The 27,624-nt window shown below is 45.5% G+C and overlaps 1 protein-coding gene across 4 annotated transcripts in view; it reads left to right on the top strand.

The window, feature by feature from the left end:
- The window catches only part of SEC22C (SEC22 homolog C, vesicle trafficking protein), a 33,991-nt gene extending 13,092 nt beyond the window's left edge, over nt 1–20,899 (top strand). For 3 of the 4 annotated variants that reach the window (XM_032264187.1, XM_032264186.1, XM_032264188.1), the window contains exons 2-7: nt 4,110–4,318; nt 9,099–9,262; nt 10,099–10,278; nt 14,376–14,494; nt 16,037–16,102; nt 17,541–20,899. In XM_032264187.1, the coding sequence (XP_032120078.1) occupies nt 4,137–4,318; nt 9,099–9,262; nt 10,099–10,278; nt 14,376–14,494; nt 16,037–16,102; nt 17,541–17,741 (912 nt within the window). In that variant the 5' untranslated portion in view covers nt 4,110–4,136 and the 3' untranslated portion in view covers nt 17,742–20,899. The other variant, XM_032264189.1, reaches the window with a different exon arrangement.
- The last annotated feature ends 6,725 nt before the right edge of the window (nt 20,900–27,624 follow it).

Below are 27,624 nucleotides of genomic sequence, written 5' to 3'. Positions count from 1 at the left end.
TCTCATTGAAGTTGAGATTTTTCTGATTCTTAGTATAGTCAGTGATTTTCTACTGAAGCTTACATTTTGGATGTTATGAGATCTGAATCTTACTAAAATCTTCTGTTTTAGCTGGCCTTTGTTGACACCACTCCAGCAGGGGAAGTGAGGGACTATCTCATTACTGCCCATGGAAATAGATGTCCAGGTTCTCCACATGGCCTCTGTTGACACCCTTGGGAAAAGGGGCTGCCCATCCTTGCTGGGAGAGATGGGAATTCTGTCTACCCAGTGGCACAGTGGGAGAGAATGGCTCATTACTGCCCTCTAGCCGCTGCTTGGTCTTCTTTGAGGCTACCCGGGCAGAATGGAGGTGGATAACGGGGCACTAGTTACTGCAGGGCAGTGGTGGAAGTCCAGGTTCTTCACTTGGCTTTTGTTGGCAGGCGTGTGGTGGCTACAGTTTTTTTGTGATGTTTGGCTGGAGTAGAGCAGTTTTTTATCGAAAAGTTTTCTGTTTTGCTATGCTGTACCTTTATTCTAGTTTTTTTGACTGAAGAGCAACTTTTTTTTTTTTTTTTTTTTTTTTTTTTTCTGTTCCTATTCGCTTTTCTTGCTAGCTTATCTAACACCCAGTGTGAGACATGTGAGACAAAAAAAAAAAAAAAAGAAAAAAAAAAAAGAAAAACAAACTCAGCAGACTCACAGCTGTGTTATTCCTCAGATCCCAAGGTTCCTAGCCAGTCTGCCTTCTTCTCCACCTTTCAGAATTTTTATTTTTATTTTTGAGACAGGGTCTCACTCTGTCACTTAGATTGGAGTGCAGTGGTACAGTCTCGGCCCACTGTGGCCTCTCCCTCCTGGGTTTAAGTGATTCTCGTGCTTCAGGCTCCTGCCACCACACCCAGTTAATTTTGTATTTTTGGAGAGACGGAGTTTCGCCATGTTGACCAGGCTGGTCAGAATTTTAAAATGTTTATTATATATGTAATGTCCAGGGTATTTTGTGGGAGAAGCAGGAAAAAGTACTTCTAGTTCCTCTTTCCAGAAACAGAAGTTTATTCTGTTTGGAGCAGTGGTCAGATCTCTTGAGTACAGGCTGCCTCATAATAGATCATAACCTGAACTCACAAATATAAAATCCCTGTAAAGCTAAGCCTCTTCCTTTTCATATTAGGTTTTTTTTTCATCTTTTGGAATACAAAGTATATTTTTACAAAGGTAAATAATGTCACAGGTGTTGTCTCCATTCTTAGACTCTTCCATGGCAGCCTATAAAATCTTTTAACCCTCAGGCAGCTGCCATCCTGTACATTCACGTACACTCGCAAATACACACAAATTAATATCACAGTGTCACCTTCACTAAAGTATCACAAATATTTTAAAAAAATAGTTATGGGTTTCACTAGTTTGTAGTACTAGTAACTTGATACAACTGAAAAACAGGAAGAGCATTTTAAAAATCTTGAATATTAATGTTTGAGGAAAAGCAAAGTTGATCACCAAAGGGTAGGATGGAGAAGTAGAGAACCTGGAGGGGACATTGGGTCTTTAGGGACTGGTAAAATGGGTTATTCTGATTACCATTGCTTGGAAGTGTCACCATTTCTTTTCTACTGGCTTCACACAATACCTGGTATATGGTAGGGGATCCATAAGGACAGAACCACAGAGGGTGTTTTGGGGCTGACAGTTGGAGTCAGTGCACACTGTTTTCCTGTAGAAGGGCATACAATTTAGTACCTTTCTTATTTTGCTTTGGGGTGTTTCTGTCCTGTCTGTAACTATTTTCGTATCTCATTGACTGTCTTTTTGGCCTCAGTGTCTTCATATCTTGGCTTTTGGTTCTTGTTGGAGCTATTGTTGAGACCCTAAGCCCTGGTCTCAAATTGGTCTTGTAGCTTTTCACTATCTTTGTCAGGGCTTTGTGCCCTGTAACTCTTTTTTAAAAATGTTTTTAAATGGGCCAGGTATGGTGGCTCATGCCTGTGATCCCAGCATTTGGGAGGCTGAGGGGGGCAGATCACGAGTTCAGAAGTCCAAGACCAGCCTGGCCAACATGGTGAAACCCTGTCTCTACTAAAAATACAAAAATTAGCTGGGCATGGTGGCATGTGCCTGTAATCCCAGCTACTCGGGAGGCTGCGGCAGGAGAATTGCTTGAACTGGGACGCAGGAGGCAGAGGTTGCAGTGAGCCAAGATCGTGCCACTGCACTCCAGCCTAGGCTACAGAGCGAGACTCTGTCCCCCTCCCAAAAAAATGTTTTAAAATTAAATATTTCAAATATGAAAGTATAGAAGATAGAACAATTAACCTCTGTACATTTGTCCCCTGATTCCCTTTGTGGTGCTTGGGGTCCTGCTGTAGAACCCACAGTGTCTTCTGGCAGTTGACCTCGTCCTGCCATTGGTGCTGGGAACTTAGTAGCTTTTGTGTGTGGGTGTATTTTTCCTGGGGCTTTTCACATTTTTGCTCTCCAATGAAAGGTGTAGGGAAATGGGTCAGATGGACTGTGTAGGACCTGCTGGCTGGTAGCCTGATTTTTCTTTTTGCCTCCTTTGTGTTTTCATATCTCTTCAGTTTCTACATGTATATAGTAGTAATAATTATTCATTCATTTATCCATTCCACACATGGTCTTTATTCTTAGAACTTATATGTAGGTAGTGGAAATGCAAAATCAGTAAAATAGAGAACAAAGAGGTAGTTTCCTAAGAATTTAAAAGAGGGAGAAAGTATTTACAGCTGGACAAATCTGCGAAGGTAGATTTGAGACAGTCTTTGATTTGGATTTGGATATGGGAGAGGAGTGGTGCTGCAGTCCCTGGTGAAGAATGCCTGGAGGCACGGGGATGGAGAGCAGCGTGCATCCTGGAGGCACGGGGATGGAGAGCAGCGTGCATCCTGGAGGCACGGGGATGGAGAGCAGCGTGCATCCTGGAGGCACGGGGATGGAGAGCAGCGTGCTTCCTGGAGGCACGGGGATGGAGAGTAGTGTGCTTCCTGGCGGTGTGAGATCAAGAACCGAGATGCTAAGTAAGGTTGTATCCCTAGAGTCCTTTGGAAGAGAGGTCTATGGTATTACCCATCATCATCCTATCAAATAAGGGGCCTGATGGTAGAGGATCCTGTCAAGTAGAGGATTTGTGAAATAGGATGTGTGGACACATCTTATTGGAATGACCCATCTGAACTGTAATGACCACCTCACTAATCTCTAATTGCTGGGCTGCCAATCGCAGATGTACAGGTTATACCGTGAATAAGCACCCTGCAGAGTTAACAGATAGGGCTAAAACACAGCCAGGCTCTGCCAGCAGAACTGGTGCAGGCCTGTTTCCACCTGGAGAGGCATCCTTTTCTAATTTACCCAACGCACCATGAGGATTCAGATCTGTTTCTTTTTGTTTCTTAATGGTCCTCACATATCATGGCCAAATATTTATAATCTTACTGTAATATAATTTGCTAAATGATTGCCTTTAGCCATCTGTAGGGACTCAGTCATCACTTTGAAGACTGGCTCTATATCAGACATTTGCAGAAATTCAGAAGGACGTGCTCTAGATGTTTCATTTTTGCCGTCTGCTCTCCTTGTCACCAGCATTAGGTTAGATGCTCAGAATCTTTCCACCTTCTTCTGTCTCCTTGCAAGTGAGGATGTGGCTGCTGAACTGCTTAGTGCCCACCTCCATGGGTGACCTGAAGTAGACAGGCCACTGCGCCTCAAGCCTTTTTGCTGCTCCAGTGTCTGGTGCTTCCCGTCTCTTTAGGGCTGTCTTGCTCTGTCTGTGTCCTGCTGTTGCTACTGCTGCTCCTGAGCCCCCTGGTCCTGCCTCTGGTCCTGCTTCTGTCCCCATCATCCCAGTTGGTTTAATTCTGGAAAGGGAGAGATTCATTAGAGAAGAAAAGATAATTACAAGTGCAGAAAAGACAGGGAGGATATTGAAGGGAGGAAAATTGGGAGTGATGTAGCAGTAGAGAGCAGGGAAATAACAATAAAAGCAATTTTGCAATTATAGTGGGATTGACGGTGACAAACCCTAGAGTGAATGTTTCACAGGTGGGGGTATTTCTGGCACTGTCATTTGAGCCTCAGTAACAAGGTGACCTTGCTTTCCTCAGGTGTCCTCATGACTTCTCTTGTGGACCATGTCCATGATCTTTTTTGCCTGCGTGGTACGGGTAAGGGATGGACTGCCCCTCTCGGCCTCTACTGATTTTTACCACACCCAGGATTTTCTGGAATGGAAGAGACGGCTCAAGACTTTAGGCTTGCGACTGGCCCAGTATCCAGGTCGAGGCTCTGCAGAAGGCCGTGACTTTAGTATACAGTAAGTGAGCATATACACTTTTTCAGAATCTTAGCAAAATTTGGATTACTTTTAACTACATGTAGTGGTAACCTTATGCTGATCACATTGTGTATTAAAAGTAGATCTAGCATCAGTGGTGTGAGGTCATGTGTGTCTATAACAGAATCATGAAAGAAATAGGTTTTCTTAGAGCCTCAAGCATGGCTGCTCCATGTTTGTTTGTTTTTTTAAGAGACAGAATTAGGCTGTGTCAGCCAGGCTGGAGTGCAGTGGTGCCATCGTGGCTCACTGCAACCTCGGCCTCCTAGGTTCAAGCGATTCTCATGCCTCAGCCTCCTTAGTAGTTGGGATTACAGGTACATGCCATGATGCCCAGCTAATTTTTGTATTTTTAGTAGAGACAGGGTTTCACCGTGTTGCCAAGGCTGGTCTCGAATTCCTGACCTCAGGTGAGTCATCTGCCTTGGCCTCTCAAAGTGCCGGGATCGATTACAGGTGTGAGCCACCGTGCCCAGCCATGGTTGCTCCAGCTCTTACCTTCTGCTAATGAAGTGCCTGTGAGCATTGGGAGATCTGGGTTCATGTCTTTAGTTTTATAGTTTTTTCTTCACTCAGATGCAGGGAAGGAAGAGGTAAGGCGGGAGGAGATCCTAGATTATAATGTTGGAGAGGGAAAATAATGAGTTAGAAGGCCAAGAAATAAGAAAAAATATTTCATTTATAGCTCTTCAGTTTTTTTGCTTTTTAATGTTTTCACTTTACATTTTAATTTTTCGCTTTTTAATTTTTAATTATTATTATTTTTTTGAGACAGAGTTTCACTCTTGTCAGCCAGGCTGGAGTACAGTGGCGTGCTCTCTGCTCACTGCAACCTCTGCCTCATGGGTTCAACTGATTCTCCTGCCTTAGCTTCCTGAGTAGCTGGGATTATGGGTGCCGCCACCATGCCTGGCTAAGTTTTGAAGTTTTTAGTGGAGACAGGGTTTCATCATGTTGGCCAGGCTGCTCTCGAACTCCTGACCTCAGGTGATCTGCCCGCCTTGGCCTCCCAAAGTGCTGGGATTACAGGTATAAGCCACCGTACCCAGCCATTTAAAAATTTTATTACGTGACAGGATCAGGAGAGTGAAAAGTAAGTGAGAGTAGTAGGTCTCTCTTCTCAAGGAACTTAAAAGTCTAACGAGGTAACGAGAAATATATAACTAACTATAATACAGTGGGAAAATGTTCCAATGGAAGTAGGCATCAAGTGATTACAATAATCCATAACTAATATTACTGAGTGCTTTCATGTGGCTTATGATGTGGGTAATAGTATTACACCTGTTTTGCAGAGGAGGAAACTAGGTAAAAAAACTTAACTAAGGTTACACTGTTAGTAACTGGTCAGTCCAGGATTTGAATGCAGGCAGTTAGGCACCAAAATCGGCTTCTTATGGGCTATACAACTTCCTGTTCTAGGACTCAGAGCAAGAAGCCAGTCATTCTGTGGAGGCATCAGGGGTAAGGCAGATTTTAGAATATCAAACTGACTTGTTAGATTTTATGTCTATTTTCTCTTGTATTTAGACCTTCACTTATCAAGTCCCTTTTGCTCTCCTTATGTTTTTATTTTTAATTTTATTTTTTAGAGACAGGGTCTCTGCTGGGCACAGTGGTTCATGCCTGTAATCCCAGCACTTTGGGAGGCTGAGGTGGGAGGATTGCTTCAGCCCAGGAGTTCAAGACCAGCCTGGGCAATATGATGAGACCCCATCTCTATAAAAAAATTTAAAAATTACCCAGGTGTGGTAGGGTGCACCTCTAGTTCCAGCTACTTGGGAGGATGAGGTGGGAGGATTGCTCAAGCCCAGGAGGTCGAGGCTACAGTGAGCCATGTTCACATCTCAGCCTCCCAAGTAGCTGGAACTCTGTCTCTAGATAGATAGGTAGATTAGACAGATAGATTGATGGATAGATAGCCTCCCAAGTAGCTGAGTCTATAGGTACACACCACTACACCTAGCTAATTTATTTTTTAGAGACAGGGTCTTGCCATGTTGCCCAGGCTGGTCTTGAACTCCTGGGCTCAAGTGACTATCCCACCTTGGCCTTCCAAAGCCCTGCGATTATAGGTATGAGCCACTGTGCCTGGCTCCCTTTTATTCTCCTTGAATAGTAAATTTTTAGTTGATCTGCTAAGCTGAGGTCCTTTTAGGGGAATTCAGTCTCAGAATTATAAAAACAAAAGGAAAAGTCCAGGTCTGACACCAGGCAGGTGATAATGTTAATCTCGAAGGGCCACGTCCTGAAGGGGCTAACAAATAATAGGCGCATGCATCTGTCACCTGGTAATATGGGCTCTGGCTGTTTAGGAGCAAACACTGAGCTGCACCTGCCCCAGGTGCAGCCCCTTTCTCTGAGTACCGGAACATGGCTTTCTTCAAGGTCTCTTCTTTACTGTGCTGTGATTAACTGATTTGTGCTGTACTGCAAATAGGAAGCCTTTCCTCTGTTAAAGGCTATTTTTCACAGAAAACAGAAGTTTAAGACTTAAGAATTACATCTTGGGTACTTCAGTAGTTTTTTTGGAAAAAGGAATAAAAATTTTTTTACTCATTTGTAATTTTGAATTAAATATTTACCATTATTTTCACAGAGGAAGCAGACTTTCTTTTCTTATAGGTGAGCAGTGCTATAGCTTTTAATACTTAAGGAGTTGTGTTTGTTTCCTAAGGCTGCCATAACAAACTGGCTTCAAACAACAGAACTTACTCTGTCACAGGTACTGCAGGGCCATGTTCCCTCTGCAAACTTGAAGGAATAATCCTTCCCAAACCTCTGCTGCTTTCTGCCAGTCATGGGTTGTAGATGCCTTACTGCCGTCTCTGTCTCCGTGGTTGCGTGGTCTTCTTCCCTCTGTCTCTGTGTCCAAAATTTCCTTTCTTGTAAGGATACCAGTCATTACATGAGGGCTCACCCTATTCAGTATGACTTCATTTTATCTCAGTTACATCTTCGAAGACTATTTCTTTGAGTTAGGACATCAATAAATCTTTTTGTGGGGACACATTCAACCCACAGCAGGGATCTCTTTCATATAGAAATACCTCCATCATAGAGTGGCCTAGACCCTTCTGAAGGATGTCTTCCATAAGGAGGAGAGTCGACTATTTTTTCACATTGGAGAAGTTTTTATATAGGGAGTTACAGTTTCAAAAAGATGGTAGAACAACACAGCCTAAAAACCTCCTGCTGAAAACACCCAGAAATGAGGGTAAATGTATATCGGCAATTACTTTAAATGTGTACTTAAGCTTGAAAGAAAGAAAACTTAAGATGCTAGAAATAAAAGGAGAGCATTAAGGTAGTAAGTGTGTACGTGGACACTGAGGCTCCTGGGTTCAGTCACAGCAAAATTGGGGCTTGGTTTGGGCTTACATAGGGTGGAGTGTCAGAACAAGACCCTTGTGGCTGGGTGCAGTGGGTCACGCCTGTAATCCCAGCACTTTGGAAGGTTGAGTTAGGCAGATTGAGCCCAGTGGTTTGAGACCAGCCTGGGCAGCATGGCAAGACCCCATCTCTACAAAAACACAAAAAGTTAGCTGGGTGTGGTGGTGCACACCTACAGTCCCAGCTACTTGGGAGGTTGAGGTAGGAGGATGGCTTGAGCCTGGGAGGTGGAGGCTACAGTGACCTGAGATTGTGCCATTGCACTCTAGCCTGGGTGACAGAGTGAGAAGAAAAAGACCCTTGCATAAAGGAAAGTTCTTGTCATGCCACAACCTAATGAAGTGATGATAGGTGAGAGTAGTAGTTTGCCCATGGATACAGGGTGACTCACCTCCACTTGGCTTTGCGTGGGAAGGAAAAGTCAATTTCACCTAAGAAATTGAAATGTTGTTCTTGTGCCTTGTAAAATGTTGAAGCTGGAGTTTATACTCCCCAAAGTCTACGAATTCCTAAGCCAACGTTGAAACATTGGTATTGGTCCCAGAGTGATGACACTGCTGTGGTAGGCAGCCAGAGCAAATGCAGAACCACTCTGGAGGAAGTGTGCCACAACTCGGGCCTCAGGGGACCCTTACAGAAAGAACTCCTACAGGGACGAGCTTTCAGCAAAACATGACAAAATGCAAGAGGAGACGTTCCACAGTGAGCAGGAGTCGGTAGACACACAGATAGGTGACCTAGAGGCCCCATCCCCTGAGCTTGCCATGATATCATGACAGCCCAAAAGGGAGCAGAAAAAGAAGAAAAGCCCTGTTTATTTCATGAGACCAGAATAACCTAAATACCACAACTGGATAAAGACAGCATAAGAAAGGAAAATCATAGGCTAGTCTTATTTGCATAGACACAAAAAACTCCCAATTAAAATGTTAGCAAATGAAATCCAGCAGTTGTATGTTTATGAATATGTGGGAACTTACATCCATCAGGAGCTTATTTTAGGATGCCAGGATGATTTAATGTTAGGAAATCTATTGATATAGATTAAAGAAGAAAAACATTTTCTCAGTAGGTGTGGAGAAGTCTGAGGCTAATTCCCCTAATAGAATATGCATTCCTCATGCATGAATAAATAAGAGTGATCACCGGCTGTCACTGACTAAGACTGCTAGACATTTTAAAGAAAGTGGAAGAAGGACAGCCTCAGGAATATGTCAAACTGAAGAGACAATATACTTGCAACAAACAGCTGCAAGCCTGTTTAAAGCCAAGCAAGTGCAGGGTTGGCGTCAGGTTGCGTCTGGGTGTGGGGTGGGGATTCGTGGCCCTGTGTCCTGGTAACGCAGATGTTGCCCTTTTGTTTCAGTTTTTCTTCTTTCGGAGACGTGGCCTGCATGGCTATCTGCTCCTGCCAGTGCCCAGCAGCCATGGCCTTCTGCTTCCTGGAGACGCTGTGGTGGGAATTCACAGCTTCCTATGACACCACCTGCATTGGCCTAGCCTCCAGGCCATACGCTTTTCTTGAGTTTGGTTTGTAATCTTCTTTCATATTTATTGTTGTCGCCCATGTTGTTGTATGTGTAGAGTTTACAGTTTAGATTTGGCTTTGACCATCAGGAAAACCATTGGAGATGCAAAACATGTCGCTGAAGAACAGACTCGTACTGTGGGATTTCATAGCGATTGGAGTGGCCTGGAAAGCGTCACGGCTCCACACTCCGGCTTCTCACCTCCACAGAGCCTGGGCCAGGGTGGGGGAGGCCAGGGTGGGGGAAGGGCGAAATGGGTTGTTTATAATCCACAGCTCTCTGAGGCTGGGGTCAGCAAATGCTGGTCCTTAGGCCAGCCGCCAGCCACCTGTTTTGTAAATAAAGTGGAACATGGCTATGCTCATTCATTTACATGTTGTCTGTGGCTGCTTTTGCCCTATGACGGCAGAGTTGAGTTGTCACAGAGACCATGTAGCCAGCAGCCTAAAATATTTACTAACTGGCACTGTAAGAAAATTTTGTTGACCCGTGCCTTAGAGCATTGCTACTCAAAGCTCAGGAGTTCGAGACCAGCCTGGGCAATATAATGAGACCTTGTCTCTACAGAAAAATAATTTAAAAATGAAAAAAATTAGCCAGGTATGGTGGCACACATCTGTGGTCTCAGCTACTTGGGAGGCTGAGGTGGTAGAATCACTTGAGCCCAGGAGGCCAAGGCTGCAGTGAGTTGTGATCACGCCACTGCATTGGACCCCAGAGCGGTCAGCAGTGAGACTCTATCTTCAAAAAAAGAAATGTGAACTTCATTTAGTACATATTGTCTTATAATATCCATTCTAATGAAAATGCTGAACTTGTGTTGCTCTCTGTTTGCAGACAGCATCATTCAGAAAATGAAGTGGCATTTTAACTATGTAAGTTCCTCTCAGATGGAGAGCAGCCTGGAAAAAATTCATGAGGAGCTCAAGTTGCAGCCTCCAGTGGTTCTCACTCTGGAGGACACAGATGTGGCAAATGGGGTGATGAACGGTCACACACCAATGCACTTGGAGCCTGGTAAGCGGCTTGCCGTTCCCTGATGTTGATCAAGTGATACTACATATTTCAAATGGACATTGATTTTTTTTTTCCGCTAGAAAGCTGTTTTTTGGGGAGAAGGAGTGGCATAAAATATGCTGAGAAAAATATGGACCAATCCTGTTTCTTGGTGGCTGTTATAAAAAATTTGACTACAGGCCAGGTGCGGAGGCTCACGCCTGTAATCCTAGCACTTTGGGAGGCCGAGGCAGGCAGATGACTTGAGTCCCGGAGTTCAAGACCAGCCTGGGCAACATGGAGAAACCCCATCTCTATCAAAAATACAAAAAAGTAGCCAGAGGTGGTGGCTTACGCCTGTAGTCCCAGCTACGCCAGAGACTGAGGTGGTAGAATTACCTGAGCCCAGAAAGTCAAGGCTGCAGTGAGCCATGATCGTGAGCCACTGCACTCTAGCCTGGGTGACAGAATGAGAACCTGTCTCAAAAAAGAAAAAAATGGACCATTAAGACAGTGGATTGGTTTGAGGGAGGCTATTGTGATGAAATTCAGGAGCTGAAGAGTGATTTGGCAGGTTATTTTCTTTTCTTCTTCTTCTTTTTTTTTTTTTTTTAAATAGAGGCAAGGTTTCCCATGTTACCGCCCAGGCTGGCTTCGGGCTCCTGGGCTCAAGCCATCATCCTCCCACCTCGGCCTTTCAGAATGCTGGGATTACAGGTATGAACTACCATGCCCAGCTGGCAGGTTATTTTCTTAATTAGGATGAAATCTACAAGTTTATTATTATTATTATTATTATTAATTTTTGAGGCAGAGTCTCACTCTGTTACCCAGGCTGGAGTGCAGTGGAACAATCTCGGCTCACTGTAACCTCTGCCTCCCGGGTTCAAGTGATTCTCCTGTCTCAGCCTTCCGAGTAGCTGGGACTATAGGCGTGTGCCACCATGTCCGGCTAAATTTTGTATTTTTTAGTAGAAATGGGGTTTCACCATATTGGACAGGCTGGTCTTGAACTCCTGACCTCATGATCCGCCTGCTTCGGCCTCCCAAAGTGCTGAGATTACAGGTGTGAGCCACTGCACCTGGCAAGTTTATTATTTTTAAATTTTATCTATTTATTTAGTAAGTCCAAGTTGTTCTGACAGAACTACAAGTTTAAATGTTATAAAGATTCATCCTCTTTTCTGTAAGTTACTTATTGAACTGTATAGATTTGTATTTTATATATATATATATATATATATATATATATATATATTTGTAGAGAGAGAAAGAGAGACAGAGCCAGAGAGAGAATCCTTATCTCGTCATATTATTTAGTGAAATGTTGTAGATCTGAAACCCCTGCTCTTCTTGTTGGAGGGAGGGCAATGGGGATAGAGCGCTGGGCAGGGGGCCGGAGCCTGGGCTTCTAATGTTCTCACTGTCTGGCTCTCCCTGAGAACTGGGATCTCCCTCTGTCCCTGTGGATTTCAGAGACCTCATCTGAAGAAAGATGTCTTAACGAATGTGATCACAGTGCCCTGACATTCCATGACTTTGTCATTAACGTCATTAGCCACTCAATGCTTAGCACATAACAAAGCATGATTTTTTGCATTCCTGTTTACAGTTACATACAATTAAATTAATATTTAATTAAAGTGGATATTTACATTCTAAGAATTCTGTAATGGCATAAGAGCTGAATCTGTTGCTAAAAGAATTGTCTCACTATAGTAGTCTAATTATTTTTGTTTTTAACTGTTTTATGCTAAACTCATTGCTTGAATTTTAAAAGTGATGTATTAAAAATCTTCATGGTTTTGACTTAACTTTGTGTTTTAGTTTAATGTGTTTCAGCCAATACTTGGATTGGCTCTCATGCCAGTCAATAAGTGGTTCCAGTTTATGTTGAGAATAAACTTAATTTTTGCAAAAGGAAGACTGGGTAATTGAGCTCCAAGCGTCTCCCTTATCATATACGAGTGCAGGCATATCTTTGTAATCTGTATTTTGTTTTTAAACACTTAGACAAGAGGAGCAAACCCAGAAAGTGTCACCTTGCCCGTCTTTCTAGGACATTTTACTGTGATTGATTTACCCTATTGTCCTGAGGTTAGACTCTTTACAGGTAGCATATTCTGTTCTAATAGTAACTTTGCTCAGTGGAAACTCTAACACACTAACAATAGGCATAGTTGGATTGTGGCTAGTATTTGTGTGTGTGTGAAATATAAGGGCAAGAAAGGAGGATAGCAAGAGAATGGGAGGGACACCAGTTAATTGTGTGAACCAAAATCAATTCCAGTGGTTGTCTTTACAGAGAAAACGAAAATTTGTTCTAACTATAGTTCTAGAAACAGCTTGTAACCTAAATAATCAATGTTTCCCTCTTTCCAATTAGTTTAGAATTTTAAAAATCGCATTTGCTGTGAATTACTCTGGAAGCGCATATGACATCGCATATTGTCATTGTCAGAGGACAAGCTGAATGTTGAGGCATATGATAGAAATACTTTAAACATTTAACAACCAATTACAAATAAAGCCTTGGTCCTCTCTGGTAGTATAAGACGTTGTTTGTTTGTTTGTTTTTAAGACTGTAACATGGGGCCGGGCGCGGTGGCTCAAGCCTGTAATCCCAGCACTTTGGGAGGCCGAGGTGGGTGGATCACGAGGCCAAGAGATCGAGACCATCCTGGTCAACATGGTGAAACCCCGCCTCTACTAAAACTACAAACAATTAGCTGGGCATCGTGGCGCGTGCCTGTAATCCCAGCGACTCAGGAGGCTGGGGCAGGAGAATTGCCTGAACCCGGGAGGCGGAGGTTGCGGTGAGCCGAGATCGCGCCATTGCACTCCAGCCTGGGTAGCATGAGTGAAACTCCGTCTCCCAAAAAAAAAAAAAAAAAAGAGACTGTAACATGGAAAAAATGTTGATATGTTAAGTACAAAAGGGACATAAAATTGTATATACAGTAGAAGGACGGCTGTGTGAACACACCAAAAACCTATGCACAGACATGTCTAGGGGAGCATTTAACACCAGAAGATTAACAGTGGTAGCATTTGGGTGGCAAACTGATTCTTTGTAAAATTCCCCAATTTTCCTTAATAAGCAGTAATTACAATTCCAACGGGAAATAATTTTTTTAAAAAAGACATTGTTTTATTTATTTAAATTTTTTTTGAGGCAGGGTCTTGCTCTGTCATCCAGGCTAAAGTAGAGTGGTAGAATGTCTGCTTACTGCAACCTCCACCTCCGGGGCTCAAGCTATCCTCCCACCTTAGTTTCCTGAGTAGCTGGGACTACACCTGGCTAATTTTGGGTGGTGTTTTTTTTTGAGACAAGGTCTTGCTGTGTTGCCCAGGCATGAGTGCAGTGGTGCAATCATGGCTCACTGCAGCCTCAGCCTCCCAGGCTCAGATGATCCTCCCACCTCAGCCTCCCAGGTAGCTGGAACTACAGGTATGTGTCACCATGCCTGGATAATTTTTTGTATTTTTTTTGTAGCGACAGGATCTCACGATGTTGCCCAGGCTGGTTTTGAACTCCTGGGCTCAAGCGACCTATTGCCTGCCACAGCCTCCCAGAGCACTGGCATTACAGGCTCGCACCACCATGCCTGACCCAGGAATTGTTTTAGGAGTTTTCAGCCTCATCCCTATTGACGTTTTTGCATCAGATAATTCTTTATTATGGAGGCCGTCCTGTGCATTCATTGTAGGATGTTTAGAAGCATTCCTGGCCTCTACCCACTAGATGCCAGTAGCAGCCTGTCTCTAGTTGTGACAACCAGAAATGACTTCAGACATTGCCAGATATCCACTGGGGGGCAGAGTGTCCCTGGTTGAAAACCACTACTGTAGACAGAAAGGAAATTCAGCACTTGAACAACCTGTGCTTGCCTGGAAAAGAGCCTTTTTCTGGAATAAACTTCCCTCGGGTGCCCACATCCATTCTGTCCATCATTTCTTGCCTTTTCCCTCTAACTTCTGCTGCTTTTACAATTCATGTTTATGATTCTGTGTTTAACATAGTGAACCTATCATTAGTGTAAGCCTAGTTCATGTCTTTATTTTTCTTTCATATAGAAATTATTTTCACTAGACACTTGTTTTTTTTCCTTGTGAAGCTCCTAATTTCCGAATGGAACCAGTGACAGCCCTGGGCATCCTCTCCCTCATTCTCAACATCATGTGTGCCGCCCTGAATCTCATTCGTGGAGTTCATCTTGCAGAACATTCTTTACAGGTAACTTTTTTTTTTTTTTTTACAGTTTAAATTGAAGGATATATGACAGAAGAAAGTGATAGGGATACATTTTATCTACAACGTTATTATACACTGAGTTACAATTTTTCAAATCTAATATGAATTTTATTCTTTGTAGTAAGTTGAATGACTATGAAAATTGCTTTTTTATGTCTGTTGTCCTAAGAGGCCAGAGGGGCATGCCAAGATATTGGTAACAAATGAAGAATTTGCAGCAAGGACATTAGACCACCCTGTGGCTCTTGGGACCCCAGGAGTCACTCCAGGGACTGGATTATTTACCCAGGATGGAAGTTTCATTCTCTCATTTGAAGGGTTCAGGCTCTTTTTCACCTGAAAAAATATTGTCCTGTAATCTGATTTATATAATGCAGATGCCACCTTCCTTGTGTCTTATCAATGAATTATATATCACTAGGAAGTTCCTTCGCTGGTCTGCTCATCTCAAAGGAACTTACTGTTTCAATGCTTTTTAAAAATAGTTGTAAAATTTTGAAGTATTTAAAATACTTTAAGAAGGTATAGGCTGAGTGCGGTGGTTCATATCTGTAAATCCCAGCACTTTGGGAGGTTGAGGCGGGTACATCACCTGAGGTCAGTAGTTCGAGACCAGCCTGGCCAACATGCTGAAACCCTATCTCTACTAAAAATACAAAATTAGCCTGGCATGGTGGCGCATGCCTGTAATCCCAGCTACTCAGGAGGCTGAGGCGGGAGAGCTGCTTGAAACCAGGAGGCAGAGGTTGCAGTGAGCCGAGATTGTGCCATTGCACTCCAGCCTGGGCAACAAGAGTGAAACTTTGTCTCCATAAAAAAAAAAAAAGGTATAGGACCATTATTAGTATCAACAGATAGATATTACTTTTAAAGATAGAGCCACCATGTTCACACTCATGCATGTGGTGGGTAAAGTCTGAAGCGTGACTGATACTGAACCTCAGGAGACTGATGGAGACCAACCTGTTTGGAGAATGGCAGCAGGCCTGTGTTATGAGCGGTGGTTGCCTCTTATCACATCCTGTTTTTGATCAATGTGTGATGTGCGTTCTACTCTTATTGATTATGATTGCTCTTAACCAGCTGCTTACTGACCATCTGTTTGTTTGTATGCATTAGAATAGGTACCTGGCCAGCAAGATAGTTAAGACATAGTCCCTCCCTGCCTTGGGGACTCTTGTGGCCCAAAACAGTGTGTGGCAGCAACATTAAGGAGGTGGCAGTGCCTGGGAATGGGAGGAATTAGAAAAACCTTGGTCTTGACAGATGCTTAGGGTTCTGAGAGGTGGAGGGATGGGCGGCTCATTCCAGGTTGAAGACAGGAGGCACGTGCTGTGACCAGGCTGTTGAAAACGGTTGTATGCTAATGCTGACCTGGTGCATAAACAGCAACTTGTGTCTCACCCAGCCAGGGGTTTTGTACTGTCAACCATACCAGATGGAAGGCGGAGTCAAGTGCTTTATGTCATAGTGTTTTCTTTCATCTAAATATTCCTTTCCTTGTGTTCCTTGTATTTCTTTTAGGTTGCCCATGAGGAAATGGGAAACATTCTGGCTTTTCTTGTTCCTTTTGTAGCCTGCATTTTCCAGGTGGGTGAAACGATATTTTGATGAGTGGATTAAATCCCTGACCTTATTTTGTTCATCTATCAGCAAGTTTCTACTTGTGATTTTTGTTCCACCAAGGTCATGGTTCAAATCAAGGACAATACTGAGCCCTTAGTGGAGGACCTTAGGCCCATCCTGCCTAGTTCTCTCATTTTACAGAGGAAGAACTTAGTGCTCAGAAAGGGAAAGCCCCTTGTTCAAGGCCAAGGGTGGCTCATGCCTGTAATCCTAGCACTTTGGGAGGCCAAGGCCTGCAGATCACTTGAGGCTGGGAGTTCAAGACCAGCCTGGGCAACATGGTGAAACCCTATCTCTATTATAATAAAAATACAAAAATTAGCTGAGTGTGGTGGTACATACCTATTGTTCCAGCTACTCAGGAGGCTGAGGCCTCCTGAGAATTGCTTGAACCAGGGAGGCAGAGGTTGCAGTGAGCTGAGATCAACGCCACTGCATTCCAGCCTGGGCGACAGAGCAAGACATTGTCTCAAAGAAAGAGGAAAAGCATTACCTGATTGTACAAAAAGAAATTTTCAACCCATGAAAATGCACTCATTTTTCAGAAAGCAAGTCTCCGAGACCGTGGGCACAGCCAGTGGTAGTTCCCTAGTGCAGTGTTTTAGGGCTGCAGGGATTGCACAGTTCCACCTCACTCCTTCAGCTGTGTTCCTAGTTGGATAGCTCCTTCAGTGGAGGGCTCACTCCCTCCCTCTGTAGATTCAACCTTTGTTGGATTGATCCATGTTCAGTGAATGCCCTTTTTTTTTAAAAAAAAAAAACAAAAAACAAACAACATTGAACCAAAATGCTGTTTCCACCTTCTGCAGAACAAGAATGGCCCCTTTTATGTGTGATAGTCATATACAAAATACCAGTCCTTCTCCCTGCTGAGAGACCTTTCCCCGACTCGGAGATGCTGTGGAAGACATGATAAGGAGGCTGCCCAAGGGAAGAGTGGGACTCAGTAAAGTCGTGGCTCAGGAGAAACCAAAACAGTAAAGGCATGGCTTCCTCTCACCAGCCTGCCTGCCTGTCATGGCTCCTCGAAGGAAAACTTCCCCGGGAGGCCAGTCAGGCACGTTAGGGTTCCCTGGCTTGGCTGTCTGCAGCTTATCTGCAGTTCTTCCTTCTCTACAGCAGCCTGGGCATTTCTATTTCTTGAACTTCTTTCAGATGTGCCATGCACTACTTCTTCCTGTGACATCTATTTCGCTTCCGTTTAATCTTCCAAATCCTCACTTTCATCCAGTGATTAGCAACAGCCTAACCAGTGGGTCCACACTTCATTGTAATGAATTCAATTTAATCAGCTAGTGTGAGAGAAATGACACTCTTCGTGGAAGCCGTGGGAGGTGAATTTGCGTGTTATCTAGTGGCCATTTTATCACTGATTGGAGTTCCTCTTCTGGTCTCGTTTCAGTGTTATTTGTACCTGTTCTACAGTCCAGCCAGGACTATGAAGGTGGTGGTGCTGCTGCTCTTTATTTGCCTGGGCAACATGTACCTGCACGGGCTGAGGAACCTTTGGCAAATCCTCTTCCACATAGGAGTGGCTGTTCTGTCTTCATATCAGATACTAACAAGGCAGCTTCAGGAGAAGCAGTCTGACTGTGGAGTATGAGGATGACACTGTGGTGAATGGAGTCCTTGATTTTCTTTTGAGAATCAATCTATGTTTCTCTTTCTGCTTCTCTACTTTACACTCCAGTTTCCACGCTTTTCAGCCAACTGGACTGAAGAATGAGGAATTGGGGATGTTAAACAGTTGCAGTGGAAGTCATGAGGCCGCTTGACACCCAGCCTTGGTTCTGTGCCGAGCGTGACTGCAGGGTCTCCAGTTCAGCACGTTGACTTAGGACAGCTGGATCTGGGGCCTCATCCAGAAAGAGCTTTACTGGAAGAGCCGAAAGGAAATATTTTGGTCTTTTAAATTGAATGATACAGCAAACCGCTAGATTCAGTAACACTGGTTTTAGTAATTGGCAGTTGTCTCCAAGGAACCACTTTAAAATCCAAATCAGCTTCAGTCTAAATATAAATTGGTTAGGTTTTTTTTTTTTTCTTTTTTTCCAGAGGGTCAGGACAGGGTGAATTAAAAACCTAAAAATATGGTTTGTAAATATAAGCTTGATAAATTTTGTTTACATTTTTTTGATATCTTAGGTTTGCTATACCTTTGGAATATTTAAATATATTTTGGATATAATTTGGACTTCATTTAGGGTGAGGGCAAACTTAAGCTGAGAAAATGGTTAAGAAATCTAGGTTAATTTAATTTATATGTGTATCCTTTTATGGTGGTGGGACCGTGTGGGTACAGAAATGTTATGTATTTATTTGCAGGATATATCTTAATACTTTTCAAATTAAATGAAAAACCAGTACTACTAGATGATAAGTTTATCAGCATGAGCAGAAATGAGAATTTCAGGATTCTTCACGATCGGCCACAGCCTAGAGTAGATGAACATGGGCTCAGTGGCACTTTACAGACCCGCTGGAGTTGCTGCTCTCATCAGCCTTTTCAGTAGAGCTGAGTGCCTGTTCTAATGATGACGACTCCTGTACCCTGTGTATGGGTTCCCAGAGCGCCTCCAAAAGTAATCACTCCTCTGCATCTTTCCCAGTCATCTTAATTAGCTTGAGGGCCCCATTTTTGATGAACAAGAATTAAATAGCTGTTAACTTTTTAAAGCTTTATAGAGGTATAATTAACACATACTCTGGAAAGTTACTTTCTTTATCAAAAAATTGATTGATTATAGTTTTCCAAAATATGGTTCTGGATAAGATCCCTTAGGTCTCCTAGAATTTCACCTGGCTTGTTTAGTGCCACTCAGGAGGCCATTTTGGGAGTTTGCTGTTTGGATTGCTTTTGGTAGAAGTCTGGAATCTGAATAGTTCAACCACAGTTGCATGGAACACTTTTAGTTGAATTATGTAGTCTTGATACGTTTTTTAAAAATCCTATTTTGATAGTTTTTAAAAGTGGAAAACCATTACAAGAGCTGAGTAGATAGGGAAGGTAAGAACGTAGTTTTAGAAAGTTCAATTGTATTTGGTTATCACTGGTATTGTTATTGAGCTACCTTGGTATCATTTTAAGAAAAACGAATTTATATACTGGGAACTATGTTGGGAAAATGTTGCCATAGTAACTTTATTTTTTATAACAGAATTTTATATTTTTGGCCAAACATAGAATATCTGGATATGGGCCGGGAACGATGGCTCATGCCTGTATTCCCAGTACCTTGGAAAGCCAGAGCAGGACAATCAGTTGAGGCCAGTTTGGACCAACCTGGAAAACATAGTAAGACCCATCTCTACAAAAACAAACAAACAAACAGCAACAAAAGAATTAGCCAGATGTGATGGCACATGCCTGTAATCACAGCACTGTGGGAGGCTGAGGCAGGAAGATCCCTGGAGTCCAGGAGTTTGAGGCTCCAGTGAGCTGTAATCACACCACTGCCCCCCTGGCCTGTGTGTCAGAGTGAAACCCTGTCTAAAAAAGCCTGGATATGAGGATTATATTGGCAGCATACTCAGACATAAACTCCAACGTTGTCTCTCCATTGATTTCACATCTGCATAATTTTCTGCATGCCCAGCAGGTGAATTTTCAGTCTTTCTGGGAGACAGTTTTGAGAGATGGTGAAATAAAATGGGAAGTTAAGGAGGGGAAGAAAATCATTTTAAATGAGAAGCACAAAAAAGCTTTAAAGTCGATAAGAACAGCTTGAAAATGGACTGTTTTCTTTTTAAGCCAGTGTGGCACTGGGTTGCCGTGTAGACCTGTATCCCGGGTACTTTGGGCATCTGAGCCTATGATCCATATTCAGCAGGCGGTAAAGAAACGGTCCTTGAAGATGAGTCCTTCATGGTAATGCTTCCTGACCTCTGAGGCACTACCTGAGATGTTATCCACACCAGGTCAAATGTGTGGATATCTGTTAACATCTGTATGGGGTGAGATTGACTTTTGCAAACAAAACGGAAAAGATGCACTAGGAAAACAGTACAAATAATGACCACAACAACATTGTTTGACTGAAATCCCGCTAGCTAAAAGAATCCTCAACTCACTGAAGGAGAGACTGATAATAAGAAACAAGTTCTGGTGATTTCATCCAGGGGAATCCCCAGGCTTAGGTTTGTCTTGGTTCCGGGTCAGAGGTGTTTAACCTCCTGTGTGATCCTCCCTACCAGCAAACTGGTTCCAAATCCCAGGAGCTTTCTCCCCCAACCACGGACTCACTGTTGTAGCACTTTTGTTTTCCCGGTGGTTAAATGCTACCTGTGCAGCTGACCTCACTGGGCTAGATCTGGGAATAGATGAAATAATGTTGAAAACAAAACTTTAAAGGTGCCTTCTGGTATCAGATGCTGCAAGGCCTTGAGCATCAGAGTGTGTTAAGTCCCAGCTACTGTACCAGGGCCAGAGTATGGCTCAGTTCTCTTAGGAAGGGTTTCCCAACCAAGGGGCCAAAGCCCAAAAGGTTTCCCCTTCCGTAGTATGCTAGTGAAGGAAACATGTAAGCCTGTTTTCCCCCATTAGGCTAGACTTACTGTGATGAGGACTGTGCCTGGGTTTCCTTTTCCTGAGTGGAGACAGCGGGGGCATACTTGGGTGGCATTCCCTCTCAGTACCAGAGGCCCCACTGCCTGCAGCAGGAGGCATGTGACTGTGAGCTCCTGGTTTTGCTTTTTGGGCTTGCATCCCTCTTTTCTGTGAACTCTGGAGAATGTTGAAATTAAAACATTTTGATTAAATGAGCTTGAGCTCCTCTGTTCTTTTCTAGGTGCTCTCATTCTCCGACTCGTGCCGTTTTCTACCTCTGCCCTATACACTCCGGCTCTGGAGACAGAGGCTGAAACTGGAGTCTGTGGAGGGATGAGAAAGCCGCCTTTAATTGTAACGAATGGGGTGGGTAGACGAGCTTCAGAGTGGGGGAAGATTGCATTGAGGTTCAACTCTCCCACCCATGCCTGGGAGTCAAGTCTTGGAGAGGATGAACACTCTTGGTCAGCACAGCTCAGAGTCAAAGACAACAGCCAGCAGGCCAGCAGCAAGGCGGGCTGTGAGTCACGGGAAGCAGGTGTGGGGTTAGGGAGCTGAGCTGGGGCTTCTCCCTCTGCTGGAAGATAGCAGCCGCCCCCTGGCATATGGGGGCTGCATGCTGCACCTTGTAGCCAGGGCCACCATTTGCTCTTCTGTGAAAGTTGGCCACTCATTGTAACATGCAGGATAGTGGCTTTCTGAGAACCTGCGGCTTGCACAGCGCAGCGTAAGTGAGGTCAGGCAGGAGTGGGAGTGATCAGATGTGCCTGGCAAGCTGCTGTTCAGCCATTGCTCACATTCCAAATGTTTTTGCACAGAATACTGCATAGGTCTGGGGAAGCTCTGTCTGTGCACTGTGAGTGTTAATGATGGTGGAGGAAGAGCGTAGCTGTGCCCTTGAGAGATAAGGTGAGGGAGAGTGCACCAGCTGGCTGTCGGCTGGCGAGGCTCTTCACCCAGTCCTGTGTCACAGTGCACAAATCATTGCCCATCAGACCTCAGTTTCCTCATCTGCTCAATGGTGATAACATCAATCTGCACCCCCGCTGCTGTTATGAGGGTCAAAACTGGTAGTGGAGGGGAATACTGGGTGAATCCATTGTGTGTGGGAGGAGAAAGGCTTTGCCTTCACCTGCTACTTGAAGGGTTTTTCTGCATGCTTCAGGCAGCACAGCACAGCTGTTTCTTCCAGCCTTTAGAAAAAGGCATTTTGTTATAATACAGTGTAAACGGCCTCATTTTTTCACTCCAAAAGGTAGCAGCCCCTCTTCTTTCCACGCTGGACCTGACTTCTCCCTGGGCACAGAGCCCATGGTACCATTGGTGTCTGGTTTATTCCAGGATCCAGGGAGCTGGTTCTGCTGGCTGAACCAAACCTCATGAGCCATCCCTGACCCAAATGAGAGCTCTGATTCTCCCATCTGGGAGCAGAGAGGTCAGACTTCTGTTGCTAGGGAAATCTCATCAGCAGGGAACCTGCGGCAAAGGGCTTGTTAGTAAATCTGGGAATGGCTGGCTACGGAAACATCTGCCCATGTGTACTGATGGCAGAGCTGTTCCCCACAAGAGCCTTTTATTTAGGGTAAAATGAACAAACCCATTCTGTTCCTCCAACCCATGCTCGGTACATATGACCTTCTTTAACCCTTACGTTTATATAATTCTGGGGTTGCTTCAGAAGGGTTATTTAATGAATCATTCGTATGATTTGATCCTCCAGGATTCTATTTTGTTTGATGGGCTTTTCTATTAAGAGCATAAAATACTGAGGCTGATTTAGTCAGGGCAAAACCATTTACTTTACATATTTTAAATACCTGCTGTTCATGTTACACAAGCTTCTTACAGTTTTCTTGTAACAATAAATGTCTATTTTGAGTAACTAATGGGTACATTTTAACACTCATATAGTAGTATAACCTAAACTTGTATAAAAGTATGTGAAAATGTATAGCCATTTATATCCTATGTATACATAAATGAGGTGGCTTCAGAAATGGCAGAATAAATCTAAAGCGTTTATTAACATGTGTCTTTGCACTTGGGTGAAACATTCGGAAATATGGAGGCTTTCCTAGACAGTATGGTGTGGGCCTGACATCACGGGAGGGGGTTGCTGAGAGACGTGAAAGTCAGGTCATCCTGCCCAGTGAGGCCTGGACAAGTGCAAGGCTCAGAAAGTCTTTAGCACTAATCCCCAACCAAAATAGCGGTCGCGACGATGCCCTGGGGCTGGGCGGCCTGCCCTTTTTGCAGGTGCATTCCCTGCCTTCCGTTTTGGGCCCTTGTCCGCTGTGAAGGTGAAGTTCCATCTCCCAGGACCAGCCTGACCACATGGCCACCAGGGGGCGCAGCTGCTGGCCACATCATCAGGCTTCCAGCCAAGGGACGGTGGCCTTTTGCAAAGGCCGTTCCTGCAGCAGCTGATAAAGTTCCCAGAAAGGAAGCAAATGCACGAACCCCTCCTCACCATCCTCTAAACACATCGGGGAATTCACTTTCCAAGAGTCTGCAGCATCTGTCCTGAGTAAGAATCTTTTGGAGGAAGGCAGTGACTTCCAAAATAAACATCTGAGTTACTGGGGGCTGGGATTTGGGAGCTGACAGTTTTCAGACACCATCTGAAACTTCTTTGCTCAGGTGGGGAAGCTGAGGCTTGTCCTGGGAGCCAGTAACAGCAAAGTTCAGAGCTCTGTTTCCCCTGAGCAGGAAACAAGGGGCCGCCCCCACTCGGCAGTACCCACGAAGAATAAAAGCAGACTCTGGCCCCGGAAAGTGTTCCTCCTATGCCGGGGGGCTGGATGAGAAGCTCTGGCTGGTGAGTTGCCTTCTTTTTTCTTGGGCCCTACCCCTTGAGGGGGGCCAGGCACCAGAAGCGCTGTCACACAGCTGCCAAGTGTCTTTGGGCAGTGCCAGTGGAGGAGATGCTCTGTGAGGAAGGAGCCCACCTGGCTCTGCTGAGTCAGCACCAAGATGCTGCTGGGATCAGATGTGGACGGCAAAACCTGTGGAGCACACTGAAGAACTTGAAGATGACCTTTGTGGCCTGTGCAGCACACTGAAGAACCTGAAGATGACCTTTGTGGCCTGTGCAGCACACTGAAGAACTTGAAGATGACCTTTGTGGCCCATGGTGGAAAAGGACTTCTTGACAAAAATGTCACAGGCACAGCCCTTAAGGCAAAATGACTGATGAATTTGATGATACACAAATAAAGGATTTTTTTTATGGGCAAAGTTAAAAGGATGGGAGGAGATATTTATGATGCCAGAAACCAATAAGGGATTAATAACACAGAAGAAATCCCTGTAAACCAGCAAGAAAGAGCAATCCCAATAGAAAAATGTGCAATTTACAGAAGAGAACACCTAAAAGCTAATAAGCATATGAAGAGATTTAAAGTCATTGGCAATACACATTAAGACAATAATAAGACATCCCCTTACACCTATGAGTTTGGCAAATCTTGCAAAGCTGGGTGACACCAAGTGCGGGGCAGCGGGGAGTGTGGGGAGGCAAGACCTCGTGTGAGCCGGCAGGGAGAAGGGAGGCACAGCCCATCTGCAGAGCCATGCCACGGTGAGGGGCTGAGTTCTGTCCCCACAGAATTCACTTGTTGAAGTCCTAACCCACGAGAAGATGAATGTCTGCTTAAACCACCCAGACTGGTACTTCGTTAGGGCAGCCTTAACTAAAGAATAAAGCCTATTTGCCCGAGTTAACAGTGCACATCTTGTGAAGTGGAAATTTTACTCCTGATTATATGTCCTGGGAAAATTCTTACACAGATCCTTAAGGGGACATGTTCATTTAAGACTTATTGGTGTTGGTGGAAAGCAATTTGTGTGTCCACCATGGAGCGTCACGATGCAGGCAGATGTACCAGATTTAGATGTAACGTCACATGGATGAATCTTCAAAACTTAGAGCTGAGTGAAGAATGACTGTTACATGATAAGAGATACATACAAAATGAGAAAATATTTTCTGAGGGTATATGCAAAAAGAGACGTGTTAAATACACTTGAATGGCTGCTTACAAGGGACCAGGAACTTGGGAATTAGGTCTAAGGATAAGGAATTGTTTTAAAAAGACGGTTGTGGGCTGGGTGCAGTGGCTAATGCCTGTAATCCCAGCACTTTGGGAGGCCAAGGTGGGTGGATCATGAGGTCAGGAGTTCAAGACCAGCCTGGCCAAGATTGTGAAACCCCGTCTCTACTAAAAATACAAAAATTAGCCAGGTGTGGTGGTGGGCACCTGTATTCCCAGCTACTTGGGAGGCTGACGCAAGAATTGCTTGAACCCGGCAGGTGGAGGTTGCAGTGAGCTGAGATCGTGCCACTGCACTCCAGCCTGGGCAACATAGTGAGACTCCATCCCAAAAAAAAAAAAAAAAGGAGGGTTGCTGAAGTCAGCAGTCAGTTCCGAGAGCTCTGGGAGAATAAGGTGGGTCTGCTTTTCCCTGCGGGATCTTGTTCTGGCCGTGCCCAGCCCTGTGGTTAACGTGATGCGGTTGAGAAGGCTGGCGGTTGGGGGCTCTAAAGCCCCATGTGCTGCCAGAGTGTTGGGGGCTCCAGGGCTGCAGCGGTGGTGGGGGGAGGGTGCAGGGAAACTGAAGCCTGGGGCTACATTGGTGATTGAGGGCTCTGGAAGCCATGGGGGGCTGGGGTAGGGAAGAGCAGAGAGGAGAGACTCCAGAGGGGAAAGTGGGCAGGAGAGCTGGCTGTGACTCATCCCCATATTCCAGCCGTTTCCTGGCCAGGACTTTCCCATATGAGGCACTCAGCGAAGGGCTCTCACGAGGACAAGGAACACAGCTACAGGGGGACAGAGGTGCCCTCTGGGCAATTTCTTCCTCCCACCCCAGAAATAGCCGGTTCTGCCCACAGAGCCCAGAGTGTGAGCCTGGGGAAGTGAAGCCAGAGGCGAGTGGGGGTGGGAGGATCAAGGTGATCAGGACCACCACTGCCCTGGGGTTACTCCAGGCGCCTTTCCTGAGGCCCCAGGGATCACAGCAAGGGCTGGGGCAAGGAACACAGGGCCAGCCTTAGGATGAACTTTCTCACAGAGCTGGCCAGCAGGGCTGGAGAGGCCGTGAGCTCCACTGCGAGGTGTGCAGGCAGAAATGCGCTCTGTCTGATGGAGTCTCGGAACACGCTGTCCCCATCTCGCAGACATCATCTGGTACTGAACGCTGGCTCCGGGGGCATTTTGCGTATCTCCTGGAGGGCCTCCTGTGGTGTCCACCCACAGGGCGAGTCAGACGCCAGTTGCAGGAAGCAGCCTGTGCCAGCTCCCGTTTGAAGAGTAAATATTAGTCTTTTCAAGAGCTGCTTGTTCTCTGTCACTTGACACCGAGGACAATGAGCTGATAAGGGGGCCTTCTTGTTACTCACATCCAGATGGGTCTGTGGGCCCGGGTCACTGCTGCGACAAGGGACCCGTGTCCAGCCAGGCACCCTCGCCTTACTGCTTGGCCAGCTCCTGAGCCCTGCCTCGGGGAGTTCAGACCCTGCTGAGGCCCCAGGCCCCCTGGCTCTTCTCATCTGCGGTCCAGCCTGCTTCTGCAGAGTCAGCGGCAGGGGACTGGATGTTTTGACCTGGACTGCAAGGTCTCTGAGCCCCAGCTCTGATACATATGGTTTAAAATCCCCTGATCATCAGGGAGGCGGAGTGACCTGCTTTTGCCCCACTGTCAGCCCCTCCAACCACCCTAACTAACAGAGCACCGTCACTCTGACCCTCATCCACCTTCTTTTTCTGTGACTTTTCTCATTGGTTACCTGTTTCCGCCGTTAGAGGGTCAGTTCCATGCAGGGGCTTTGCCATGTTCACCACTGTATTTTCAGTGTCTAGAACTGTGCACACAGCAATTATTTGCTTCCTGAAAATCACGATAGCAATACTTTGAAAACATTAAACAGATCTCGTTTTCATTACCTCTCCCCTGAGATTATACCCCTCTGAAGCCCTCCACCGTTATGACCTGGGGAAAGGTGGAGGAGGGGCGTGCCATCTCTGCAAGCGGGAAGTGAGGGTGGAAGGGAGGAAACCCCCCCACAGCTGGTGAGGGTGGAGAGAAGGGGAGGGAACTGGCCTGTCCTGGTCCCATTACTTAAATCTCGAGGGGACAAATTGAAAGCTGAAAACAGAAGGTGTGTGTCCCACTCTGTGTTAGGAAGTCAGCCCTCCAAGCAACGTGTGTTCCTTCTAGATGAAATGGTGGAGCTACAGGTTTAATGCCAAGTAGATCTGCGTGAACACCGCCCAGCTACCCTCAGCTCCCAGAGGCCTGGAGGGGACCCAGAAGCTCCTGCGTGCTCCCTGGGGCATGGGGACAGTGCAGAGTTGGAGCTGGTGGTCCGTCATGGTGCAGCCATGGTGGATGGTGAAGTGACCCTGCCACAGAGGCCATGGGGAGGGAAGCTCACACCCAAGGCTGGGTGGCGGCACGGCTGAGCCTGGACAGGTCTGAGGGACCAGAGTGAGCCTCCGTGGGGCTAAGTAGCTGGGATAGACCCTGGGGCCGCACAAGGAGAGCAGCTATGAGTACCCCAGCCATGGACCTCAGCAGCAGGGCCAGTGGGTGCCCCGCAGACCCGCGTGCACACGACCTGTGTGTGGGGCTCCCCTGCTCCGCCCCAGGAGGCCACCTGTGCTGGGCCCTCTGCCTCATTCCCAATGGGCCAGCCGTGGCCAGCTTCCTGCGGGAGGACCTGGCAGCTCCTCACTTCATCTCTGCCACACAGCTGACCCTTTCTGCTCTGGAGTTCCTCTGCCTGCGTGATGGAATGCCTGCAGGAACCTGCTTGTCGTTCATGTCTGCCAGGCCTGGAAGAGGGAGGGCTGACGTGCGCAAACCTTGAGCAACAGAGGCTGGAGGCGGTGGCTCATGCTCTCCTTCTCCGCCCCTCAGGAGGACAGTTTTGGGTGTGTTC

Source organism: Sapajus apella, unplaced genomic scaffold (assembly GCF_009761245.1).
Source record: "Sapajus apella isolate SASKATOON/1434 unplaced genomic scaffold, GSC_monkey_1.0 scaffold143, whole genome shotgun sequence".
Lineage (NCBI taxonomy): Eukaryota > Metazoa > Chordata > Mammalia > Primates > Cebidae > Sapajus > Sapajus apella.
This window is presented reverse-complemented; position numbering and strand designations above follow the sequence as displayed.